Source organism: Erigeron canadensis, chromosome 1 (genome assembly GCF_010389155.1).
Source record: "Erigeron canadensis isolate Cc75 chromosome 1, C_canadensis_v1, whole genome shotgun sequence".
NCBI lineage: Eukaryota > Viridiplantae > Streptophyta > Magnoliopsida > Asterales > Asteraceae > Erigeron > Erigeron canadensis.
In genome coordinates, this window is record NC_057761.1 from 38,713,091 (window position 1) to 38,725,482 (window position 12,392).

Here is a 12,392-nt window from a genome sequence, read left to right on the forward strand (position 1 = left end):
GTGTGTGAGAAGGAATAATGTAGCAAAATACTAACCGAAATCAAAACCGAACCCGAAAGTCAACTCATAATCGAACCCGGTCAACACCCGATTTTGACCATAACAGGTTCGGGTTTGAGCCAACCCGCCAGTTACTAACCTGTTTGGGTTTTTGTTTTTTATCGGGTCGAAACCGAGTTGAGATCAGGTCGGGTGGTCAATACCAGTCAAAATTTGACCCAAAACCGGTTACAAACTGGTCCGGGTTGGGTCAAACCCGGTTTTGGTCCCGTTGACCAAAAAACCGGGTCTGGATTCGGGTCGGGTTGAGTAAAAAACCGGTTTTTTAACCATTATTAGCACCTTGTACAATCTCTCGACCACACTTTGTAAGTTACATATACATTACAATGAGTAGAAATAAATACAAATCAGAAACACATTGATCAACTAAAAGAAAAGAAGGTGACATAGTAGACGAGATATACAACGGAACGTAGTGCTTTACTATTACAGTCCCACAGAATAATAACCAAAGATAATTTTGGTCGATAATTGTTCTGGTTGAGGGCAAAACCACATTCGTATGACAAACTTCAAGTCAAGTTACCAAGAAAGCCAAAAATAAAATAGAAATAGATAACGAACCCAGTTCCATCACCACACTAAAAAGAAGTTGCATGAGCACAAATAATTGTGGTTTAAACTTTATAACTGTTGAATCAGAAAATTGTAACAATACAACCCACAATCAATAAAACACTACTACTTAAACTCTTCATTTCTTTCTTCATTTAATAACAATATTAACAAGCTTGGATGAAAATACAGGAAGCTCAGATAACAAAATACTGAACTGCAAACTCCAGGTCAGGTCAACCTGACCCCGTTTCCATCCATACCAAAGCTATACAACCACACAACCAACTGCTGAAAGGTTAGCTCAGATTTAGTATCCTTCCACTTGTTTCCCTGCTTTCTACCAATTGGTCAAAAAGCATACACCCCCTACCAGTTGTCTTCTCCAACTCTCTTTTTTTTTCATCTTCAGAGTGCCCGGAAGACACCAGATATTGGTACGTTACTTACATGTTCATATCCACCATGATAACGGTAAAATAGTAAAATGGTAAAAAGGAAGGCTGAAAACGAAGAGACAAGGTAGTTGTTTTGTAATGTTATTGGGTGCTCCGTGTCAACCCACCTCGTGCCACATTCCTGTATGGATAAAGTGACAACTTAGAGTAAGCAAAAACTTTCAAGATCGAACGTATTACAAATTTCTTAGAATTTATAAAGTTCATATTAGCTCAAGAAATGTCTTCAGCCTTGAGCAAGTAATTCAGATCACATTCAAGACAGGGAAAGATCATGGGAACTTCAAACGCCAGTAGCCACTAACCAACCCCCCTAAAACTACAAGATGATAAGAATGTAATTCTTCTTTGTACATTGCCCCTAGCTTCACAGCTAATGGCCTAAAAAAGCTAGGGATTACATTCAAATTGTTTCACGTAAAGCATGTAGCATTACTTTCTAATACAGCCAAACAGGTAAGACTAGTATTACGAGTATAAAATGTCTAGAATTGATGGAAAGTGGTAAATCAGGTATTCAAAGAAAAAGACCATTTATATTTAGTATGGGGAAGCACATTGATCATGTATGGTGATTCCTAACGACAATACTATACTACAATTATCCATTGAAAGAAACTTCATCATGTCAAATTTGGTAAAAAGGTACATGTCACCAGATAGTAATTATGTTTCACCAATGTTCCAATGAAGTTATAGGAACTTTCTAAGGATAAGCAACCACTCCAGTTTAGATTTTGATTTAACATTGTGAAATTGTATAAAATAAAACCTGCCTCACCCAGGATTACAATTTCTGTGTGCAATGCCAACTGTCAATTGTGTAGAACAGTTACCATGACATGCCAATTGTATAAACAGATGATGTTGATACCCATTGTTATAGTTAGATGACACTATGACAGGATGCCACATAAGCATTTATATACACATTAGATACCAATTCCAGAATTTTACACAATTGGGACGCCAAGTCACAACTTACCATAGGGATGCCAAATCATTTTAAACTATAGACATTCCATATTAAAACATGTAATCAGTAATATATGTTGCATGTCAATTTTCAAAAAAATATCCATAATACTGAAGGAAAACTATACCAAACATCTGACCAAAAGCATGGGTGACCTAGGTAGAAGTAGAAGAATGGTGAATTTATATACTATTTAGTGACATTTCCCCCCAACAACAATAATTGAAATAATTATGTATACCTGGGAGGATTTATCTGAGAGCTATTCATAGAACCCTTCGAGCTACCAAACCGTTTAGCCCTGTTGTCTTGCTCTTTGTTAACACGCATAGCAGCTACCTCCTTCTCCATTGCAGCTACCTCCCTTCTCATCTTTTTTGCTTCAACTTCCATAGCTTTGGTTAACGTATCTACTTTCTTTGCTAGCATCTAAAACCAATATTATAATCCAGAAAATAAATAACAGCCTTACAAAGAAATAAATAGTCACAAAGAACTAAGTATAGGAACCTCGATGGCATCATCCTTGTCTTTTAGGCTTTGATCTTTCTCATGCCCCGCTTTCCTCAAAGAAATCACCTCTTTTTGCAGCAAATCGTACAACAATCCCGGTACTGCATCCTCGGTCTCAGTTCCCAAGAATTCACTCGGTTTTTCATCTGTGCTTTTCACCTGGATTGCCTCAAGGGATTGTCCGAGATTAAAAGTAGGACTATTGGAGCCATTTAAGTTAAGCTTATTCCTATCGAGTGATCTGCTACCACCATCAAATGACTTTGATGTACCCTTTGCATGCCTCAACACAGAACTGGAACCTGAAGAGGACGTAGATCTCATCTGAAATGATGGTGATCTCTTGTGCAAAAATCCATTGGAGGGCAATTTGGTAAAGTTGTCGGCTCCACCTAAAGACTGGCGGCGTGAAGGACCATTGCTCATGCTTCTTCCATCTGATGAGCTGCTACGATTAATGGGGTTAGGTGATCTTAAAGTGTCTTCCAGCACTCTAAGTCGTAATTGATATTTTTCCTATTGATAGAAATAAAATAAATTTCTTAGACATGAAAGTAAATAGACAATGTATTAAGAGTGATTATAGATAGAAGGCTACTTTTAACTGGGCTTCAGATCTTGCAGCACGTTCGGTTATTGCTAATTTATCTCGCAATTGTTGCATCTCACCCTGATGGAAAAAGAGTAATATAGTAAAACTTATTGCTTGGCAAGCCAACAGTTGAGAATTGAAAAACTTTAAGAAGATGAAAATTCTAAAACTATGGTTCCATTATACCTGCAAGAACCTTCTTTCATCAAGCCATTGCTTTACTGGCATCACTTTATCATTAGAATCCTTCCATTCATTAGCTACAACTGTTGCCACTCTATTTGCTGTAACTTTTGCACGAGCTAGTTCTCTGTCAAGAGTTTTTCGTTCCTCCTACATGTTGAAATCCGCAGGTTAGTTATGATGACTAAAGAGTACCACACGATAAGTTAACTACAGGGACAGAAATGAAAAGTTACATTCATCTCTTGAACTTTCCGTTGGTAATCCCGCACTGCATTGGCAGCAGCACCACCAGCAAGAACAGCTTCTTCAAGCTCCCGTACTGTTTGTGTAAGCTTCTCAACCTCAGCAACCTTTTGACGATGCATTTTATCCATAATTTTATTTTCCTCCTGATAAACAAGTACAAATTAACACATAGATGTGTATCTAATAAGCATCGTTAGAAACTAATGGCCTGCACAAAATTAAAAACAAAAAATAAATAGAGGAAGTACCTGGCAAATTTCTATTTGCTTCATCAGTTCCTGGTTCTTGTTCTGAAGATCATCCACTAGCGAAGCCTTTGCCAAGGCAACCTGAACAGTCCTCTCAGCTTCCAATAAAGCAGCCTCCTTTGACTTTGTCAGTCTATCTAATGCTTTGTTGTCATCCTGTAGCTTTGCAATCTGAAAGGCGAAAAGGCAACACAAGATGCCTAAATTAGCCTTTATCATCCCCGTCATATGTCTCACCAACAGGTGGCAAGACGGGACACGTTGGATAATGGTTTGAAACTAGTTATTTTCAGTATGGGTTGTAATGGGGAAAACAACTTGGGTTGACTCATCAACCCTTTTTTTCTCCATTTTTTTTAGAAAATTCTTCTTTTAATAAAAAATGTGTTTGTAGATGTATACAAAAACTAAATTTATTACAATCATTATCTAAATCTACGAATAGCATCATTAGAAGGTTATCTGCGTTAAGAATACAGTTTGGTTACTTTTAACCAGTTGAACCTGTTCCCCTATTAGCTCAAATTTTAACCTGCCCCACTTAAAATAGAACACCACCCGAATCGACCCATTCTTAAGTAACCAAGTCAAATTACTTAAAGTAGAACACCACGCAAATCAACCCATTTTTTTTGTAAACAAGTCAAAATTTCCCCCTTATAACACCACAAGGATAGGATCACACCTCTTGCCGAGCAATCTTGAGCTCAGCTTCTAATGGTGCAAGGATAGCCTCAATTGGTGGCATATCGTCATCTTTTTGAGCAGCATGAACTCTTCGCAGAGTGGCTTCTGCTGCAAACTGAGCTGCCATTGATGCTTTCTTTTCATCATTGATTTTCTTGACCTCAAGATTCTACATATTCAAGCAAGTGTTTGACCTTGTCATGCATGACATTGTCAAGAAAAAATGTAGAAGTGGGGGATAGAGGAAGTGTTCAATCAATACCTTGCTTTCTAGAAGAGATTCTGTCAGCTTCAGCTTCTCATCCACCTTCGACAATTCTTCGCTTAGCTGTGTAAACACACAAAATTAAAAGAAAACTATGTCAAAGTTAGCCCCATAATAATACTTAGAAAATAAAAAAAAAATGTACCAGATACCAAAGGATGAAACGAAAATACAACATGTAAACTCCTTATGTGGAAATTGATTTATTTATGCTGCGTTCACTTGGACCATCAACTATGGTTTCTTCTAAACAAATTCACAAATTCATTCCTAATCTACACCTTTTGTCCTAAATGGGACTTGAACCCATAACGACTTGGTTGGAAGCACCTAAGATTTCCCTGGATGGCTGGATACTGCAAGGCCCAAGGCTTGTAGATAACCTATCCGCTGCTACTTAACTACAACAAAATATCCAATTCTACAAAGTTTTTTGGGCCTATCCAGATGCATAAAAAAACTGCGCAGCAATATATGAAGTCAATATCTGCACGCTAAAAACTAGTGAAGAATTGAAGATATTGTTAAATTCTCCAATACCTTTAAGCATGTAAAATTTGGTTTGATCTGAAATATTCTAATCTCCACATTTTTATGTTATGATTACGGACTTCTAATATACACATTGCTATTTGCATCATACTTATGGGTGTAGATAGTCTGATAATTCCTAGACACTAATGAGTATGGAGCCATGGAGTTCTAGCTAGTTCCTAACACTTGCAAACTTGAAATGTTTATAAATACAACAAACGTTCATTTCTTTACGCATTTCCATCATCTGGTTAGGTTTTTACCGAATTGTTTAGTGTTTCTAGGATTTTCCACAAATCAAAGTAACATAATGAAAAGATGGAAGCTCAAAGTGAGTAAAAATCATTGTGGCATTTTATTATATCATCAGCTGATATATCTTGGTGGAACTTGGATGACAAATGTCCAAAAGGAAACATTACATAACTTCAATATAGAAAGAATTATAAAAGAAACCCACAAAGAATCATTAAATATGTTTATAAATTATAATTCAGAATTATTAAACCAAACTTAGTATTCAAAAGGATGGACATGTTCCTAGTTTATTATGGTATAGCACATAAGGCAATTGACATGGAAATGAAATACTCCACACCATGTTACTTATTCAAATATAACGATTCGATAATGTCCCTGTAAAATAGAAAAGAAAACCAACAAAAGTATTGGTGGCTTATAAGTAACGCGTGTCAACCTATCCCATCTCAAATCACAGTAGTCACAATCTCAAAAAAAAAAAGAAAACGATTTACCTATGTTTCCATATTCAAACAAGCACCCTCTATCGAAATTAGTAAGTAATACAAATTTAGAAAAACAAACACAACAAGAGCATGTTCTTGTCCAACTCATTAGCATAAGAAATAAAAACCGACAATGACATTGTGTGCTTTTGTTGAAATACGCACAACATTGTATACAATCACACGAAAAAACACATGTATGTCTTACATAACAAGAATCATACTTCCTCCGTCCCAAAATTTATTGTCCACGTTACCATCTTATATGTCTCGAAACAAATTGACCACTTCTATATAATAAAAGGTATTGAATGATTACTATTTCATCTACTTTGCCTTAGATTACGATAATAATAAATCTAGACTTCCTACGTCAGCATAATAGATATAGATTGACATTATAGATGTAGCTTTTTTTTGTTTATAGATGATAAAAGTTGGACTAAGGGAGTAATAAACATTATACTCAAATTACATTTTATTAACAGTTCAATAACTTCAAACAGGCCAATCTAGCATTCAAAATCAATAAATATATACAAGTTTTATCTATAAAATAAAAATAAAAGGGAATAAGTGTAACCTCTTCAACAGCTTTTTCTCGTAATCGTTCGGATAACCGAAGCGCTTTGATCTCAGCTTGTGCTTCCCCCAATTCTCGATCCTTATCTGCAAATTTCAACAAAAAAAAAATCAAAATCACAAAAAAAATAATTGAAATTTATACAAAATGAAGAAGAAATAGAAAGTGATTATGAGACCTCTAACTTCATTTTCTAAACGATTAAGTTCAAGTTTGACTGGATCGGAACCGTGCAACAGATTCATGAATTCATCAGCATCTAAACTAGGTCTCACAGTAGCTCTCCTGCTGCGACTACCTGTAGCTGAACCTCGAAACGACGTCGTTTCGCCAACCGGATACCGTACATTTCCGACTTCGGTTGTTTCCTCCATTACACGGATCTGAAGTTACTCAATCACACATTAACAGTTGGTGTAGTAGAATTGAACAGTTAGGGTTTCTGATGTATGTAAATATATATATATGATGAACGTATATATAGATATAGATATAAGATATGTATGTATATGAGGAGATGTAGGAGTATATGTATATGAAAACTGGAGTTTGATTATATTAGGAGGGCGAGGGAGTGAGTGAATGAATGAATGATCTGCTTGTGTTTAGAGTTAAATCTGTATAGTGAGTGAGTGAGTGAGTTTTAGTTTTATTTTATACTGTAGAAACTAGAAAGAAAGATGTTTTGAAGTGTACGTTTGTGTGCGTGTGATTTAGTGTGAAAAAGATTTGGGGGTTTCGACTATTTAAAGCGGTTTTAACTAAGCATTTATTTACGTTGTGAGATAATTCAAACTTCAAACTATAATATAATCTTAATATAACTCGAACGGTACCCGTACGATCTGGCGATGAAATGACGGCGACGGTGATGGGTAGTGGTGGCGGTGGCAGTGACGACGGTGGTAGCAGTGGAGATTGGTGGTGGTAGCTGCGGAGAGTAGTATGAGTTATTAGTGTAATGTGGTTTTGATAAATTGTTGAAAGTAATATTCAAAGTTAGAAAGTTGAAAATAAAATTTGCAGATATAGATATAGATAATTAAGAAACTACATTACTCGTATATTATTTCATTGATAAAAACTTGCCTTGACAGACTAGTTTTAATTTTTGTTCACTTGATGTTTCGACATTGAAGCTTTATACTAAAAACGGATAACTCACTCATTATTTATCATACTACGAATATGAAAAAAGGCAATTCATATAACATTGTTGTTACGAAGAGGATCAGAGATATGTTGAGATTTAAAATTTTGATTTACTTTTGTACGTTACGATCACCATCATAAAAAAAAAAAACAAATTGTTTCACCATTTATTTTATGTATGAACTTTTTGTAACTTGTAATCATATGATGACAATCAAAACATTAATAAACCATATGAAAGTAGATTAACCTGTCTTTCGGAAATTAGTTAACCACATAAATCCTTACTTTTTACAACTTGTTTATAATGAAGCTACACTGACAATCTCATATTTGATGGATCATTTTGAAACCCCCATAATTAAGTGTCATTGGTAAATATATCAAAATACTTATTGAGTTGATATACGTAATAAGGTGAATATAAGGTTGTTCATATATATGCTTATGAAAACTCTCACATATTAATTATTTAACCATTAAATTTATTAAGCTAATGTCATTTATTTATTATATATACAACAAGTATTAAAAAATTGATATAAGAGAGATTTCATATTTAAGCTTAAACGTGAGACAATTTTATACCCATTTTTCTTCTTATGTTATTATAAATAAAATTATAATAATATACTCCTACAATAATAATAAATAATGTCTATGTCTAAATCGAAAAAGAACATATTCATGTTGATTTGAAATTATCTTGACTTTCGTTACCATTTGTCGACTTATCCATCTTGTGATACTACAATTCCTTATGAATTCGGATAAAATTGATTGCTTAACATATACATATATAACACTCTTACATGTCACTAGTTACGAGTTAATAGGTAATATAGACATTCTGTAATGAGAAATAATAGATATACACATATAACACTCGTTATTGTATAAATACGTGATACACAGTTGTAATAGATTCATTAACTGTTGTGGTACAGGTATCAAATCCCTTCTTTAATCTTTTATGTATTCTTCTTTTGTTTATTTGATCAATCAATATGTCTACGGTTTGCTATTCATTGGTACGTTATTCTTCTTTTCTTTCTAAAAATTGACTTTAGCTTTCCAATTTATTTGGATGACTTTTCTTTATTATTACACCAGGGAGGGTTTGATAGGATAAAATGGAAAGAGTTAAAAAGAAATGAGAAACACTTTTCTTATTTGGTTGCATCAAGTAATTGAATCAAATAGGTAGAAGTGAGAGTCATTTTCATTCTCATCATTCCTTTTAAAATGGTGAGGAATGATGAGAATGAAATTAAATTACCTTTTTTTTTCTTATGATTTTTTATTGTAATTAATTTTAATTATTTATGTTGTGAAAGAATAATTATATTTTGGTAAATTATTTTTTCATATTAATTTGTTTAACTTTTTATATTTCAATATTCATTATTTGTTTGTAATAAAGAATGAAATGTTTATTCTCTCCTATCATTACTATTATTCACTTCATTTCAATTTCTATGATTCATTAATTCCCTCTAACCAAAGACCCCATGTACGATGTATCTAGTATCTACATATTCACATGTTGATGTTGGGCTAGCCGCTAGAGTGGAGAACAAGCCGCTGCAGAAATTTATGGGCCAGAGAGTTTATATTCACATGTTGGGCTAGAGTGGAGAACAAGCCCGCTGCAGAAATTAATGGGCCAAAAAGTTTTAGGTGGTTACTGATAAATAAACTAATAAATACGGAGCATTAAACTACGGAAGATTACGGGGGCCCCGTGTAGTTACTGATTGGAGGTCCATCACTGGCCATTAGGTGGTTGACACGTATTTGAATAAAGTACTTTGCTTTGAGGTTTGAGGTGACTTGCTGTCTCCCACTCTTCACTAAATAAAATTTTCAGTATTTTTTTCCCTTAAAATATTCAATACTACAAAACCCTAGGAGAGTGGAGTACCCAACTCATGAATATCGCGATAGGGATTATAAGCATTTACAATGGCAAAAAGATTTGAAAGATTGTTATGTTATTATTTAATTAATCTATTATTTTCAACTTATTTAAAAATACTTTTCAATAAATTGAAGATAAATAAATTGAAGATAATGAATTGATTAGGTGACAAAAATTTTCTAAAGTTTATTTCTAATAATGCTAGAATTACAAACAAACTTTTATAAATTTTGGTCTAACTAATCAAATCAAGGAAGAAAATGAAGAAAGGGAAACATACTTAACATATAATTGGTCCACCTAATTTGTCATATCATTTTGTAAAAATTTATTTGTATTTAGTTTATATACATAACATTTCTCTTTCTTTTATCACCGGACAAAAAAAAAAACTTTTTATCAAAAGATTAAAAATCATCAACCTATTTATCAAAAATTATTTATTTTATTGGTATCAACATTTATATAAACTTTTCTTTTAAATATCTTTTTCAATTTTTTTTCTTCAACTCACAATTAGAAATGTCTTAAAGCTTAAATTAAGTGGCCATTAACAAAAAAAAAAACAAAAAAATTAAAACATTATGTAAAGTGCGAGTTAAATGTTACAATGTGGACTATGCTTAAATTGATGGCCATTCAAAATAAGTATAAATTCAAGAAATTTTGTAAAGTTCAAGTCCTCCTTTTAACATATTTGAGGGTGACCGCATATATGTTTAAATGAATACTCGAACTTTACATAATTTTTTGAATTTATATTTATAAACTTTACATAGTTTGAGATTTTTATGCATTTTTTAATAAAACTGAATTGATATGTGCAATATTTTAACCTAAACTTTGCAATTGATTTTATTTAGTATACTCAATGTTTAGTACTAAGTTGTAAATATTATATATATATATCTATATATATATATTCTATATATACTATATTATAAAGCAAATAAGGTTTCAACTTTCAACTTTCAACAATGTACATATGATAATGCATGATGTACCAATACATCAATACCCCACAACTTTCGACTTTCATTTTCATCTCTCCTCAAATCTCAACCACTCATTTATTTTTCTCTCCTTTATAAATCATTTTGTTCCTCTAATTCATTTAAACTCTTTTATTTCAAAAACCGCATATCGATAAATTCTAAATATAGGTGTTCTTAAAATTTCATGTTATTTCATTAGAGATGTCATTCGATATACTTTCGACGAATTTTTAAATCCGAAGGCGGAGCCTGTACGCCTAAGGCATTTGACTATCACACTCTATGACCTATCACATTCTATGACTTATCACACCATATAATCTATCACCTCCACCATTTCACCACCACAACACACGAATACTTTCTCTCGTATTAATAAAATGATAATACTAGAATACGTTAAAACATATATGCTTCGGTTTAAGGTTGACTTTGTGGTAGAGGTTTTTTTAAGAAGTTGAAACCAAATTGAGTAGCTTTTTAGAAAATTAAAAACGATTGGTTTTCTCGGTTATTTTTTTGGGTTTTTTGTTTCTTGGTTTGACGTTTTGCCTACCTCGTTAGCAATGTTATATAATTAAATGTGACAATAGTGATTTTTAAAGTAGTTTTAGCGAAATTGTTATTGCATAAATAGTTATGTTGAAAGATCCCTAGCTTGCCCATTCTGGTATATGCCCAATTTTGACATAATTTTAATATATGCTATTTCAAGATACAGTTGTAAAATAGAATGTTATGTGCATTCGTATGAATGATTTGGTTAATACATTATATAATCAATTGGAAACTTGAATTTAATATATATAACCAATAATCTTAAGGGTGATAATGTAGATATTTAGTGTGAAGTTTATGTTTGAAGTTGTTGTAGAGAAATTGTTCTTCAAAGAAATTTCCCACTCGAGCCCAAGTTGGTAGGTTTCGAATTGAAGAGCACCGAGGCGTAGTCAAGCTCTTAAAGTCTCAAAGAGCTCTCGAACATAACTCTACAACACGCAGTTTAATTTGATATAGGGAGAACCTTCCCAAATACTTTAGATAGATCGAGTAAATGGTATGGTGTACTGCAATCTCTTACATCATTAAACTAGATGTCGAATACTTAAAAATACCACGAACAGTCTAGGGTGACTCGGTGATCGATCATTCTATCAAATTCAACGTGAAGTTGTACTTCGGTTTGGACCTTAGTCAGGTCACTTCCAAAATAATATTTAACAACGCCATAAACTAAGAGTAATATATTCGCAGCATTATATATATTAAGTACGTAACAAATTAATTAGATTGTTAAACACAAAATGTAGGACCAAATAATTAATTTTGTACGTATTTTATAGTTTGTGTCACTATGAACACAATCCAGTCCTCTTTCCTCACACACATTTAGATTCAAACTAGAACAGAAAAGGCTAGTATAAAAAATCCCTAGGTAGAATAAGACTTCATTAATTCATAATAGACATAAAATTTAAACAAAGCTAGCAACCGAAAAACTATAAGCTTTGGCCCATTACAAAGCAATGCAAAATAGTATCCATTTCTAGTAAAATGAAAAACCATATAAGAAACCATAAGTTAAGACAACCACTACCCAAAGGAAATATATTGTCTATAACCAATATATCCTTTTGTGTGTATGAAACTTAAAGTTATTAATTTATTTTGT

The 12,392-nt window shown here is 33.0% G+C and overlaps 1 protein-coding gene across 1 annotated transcript; it reads right to left on the minus strand.

The window, feature by feature from the left end:
* Positions 1–660: 660 nt before the first annotated feature.
* On the minus strand, positions 661–7,295 carry LOC122582918 (microtubule-associated protein 70-2-like). Its single transcript, XM_043755350.1, has 11 exons — positions 6,831–7,295; positions 6,653–6,738; positions 4,787–4,852; positions 4,523–4,693; positions 3,838–4,008; positions 3,577–3,732; positions 3,344–3,490; positions 3,164–3,235; positions 2,563–3,081; positions 2,294–2,481; positions 661–1,197 (listed from the first exon to the last, which is right to left on the minus strand). Exons 1-11 carry the CDS (start codon positions 7,024–7,026, stop codon positions 1,158–1,160), a joined length of 1,812 nt encoding a protein of 603 aa, XP_043611285.1. The 5' UTR covers positions 7,027–7,295; the 3' UTR covers positions 661–1,157.
* Between the last annotated feature and the right edge of the window lie 5,097 nt (positions 7,296–12,392).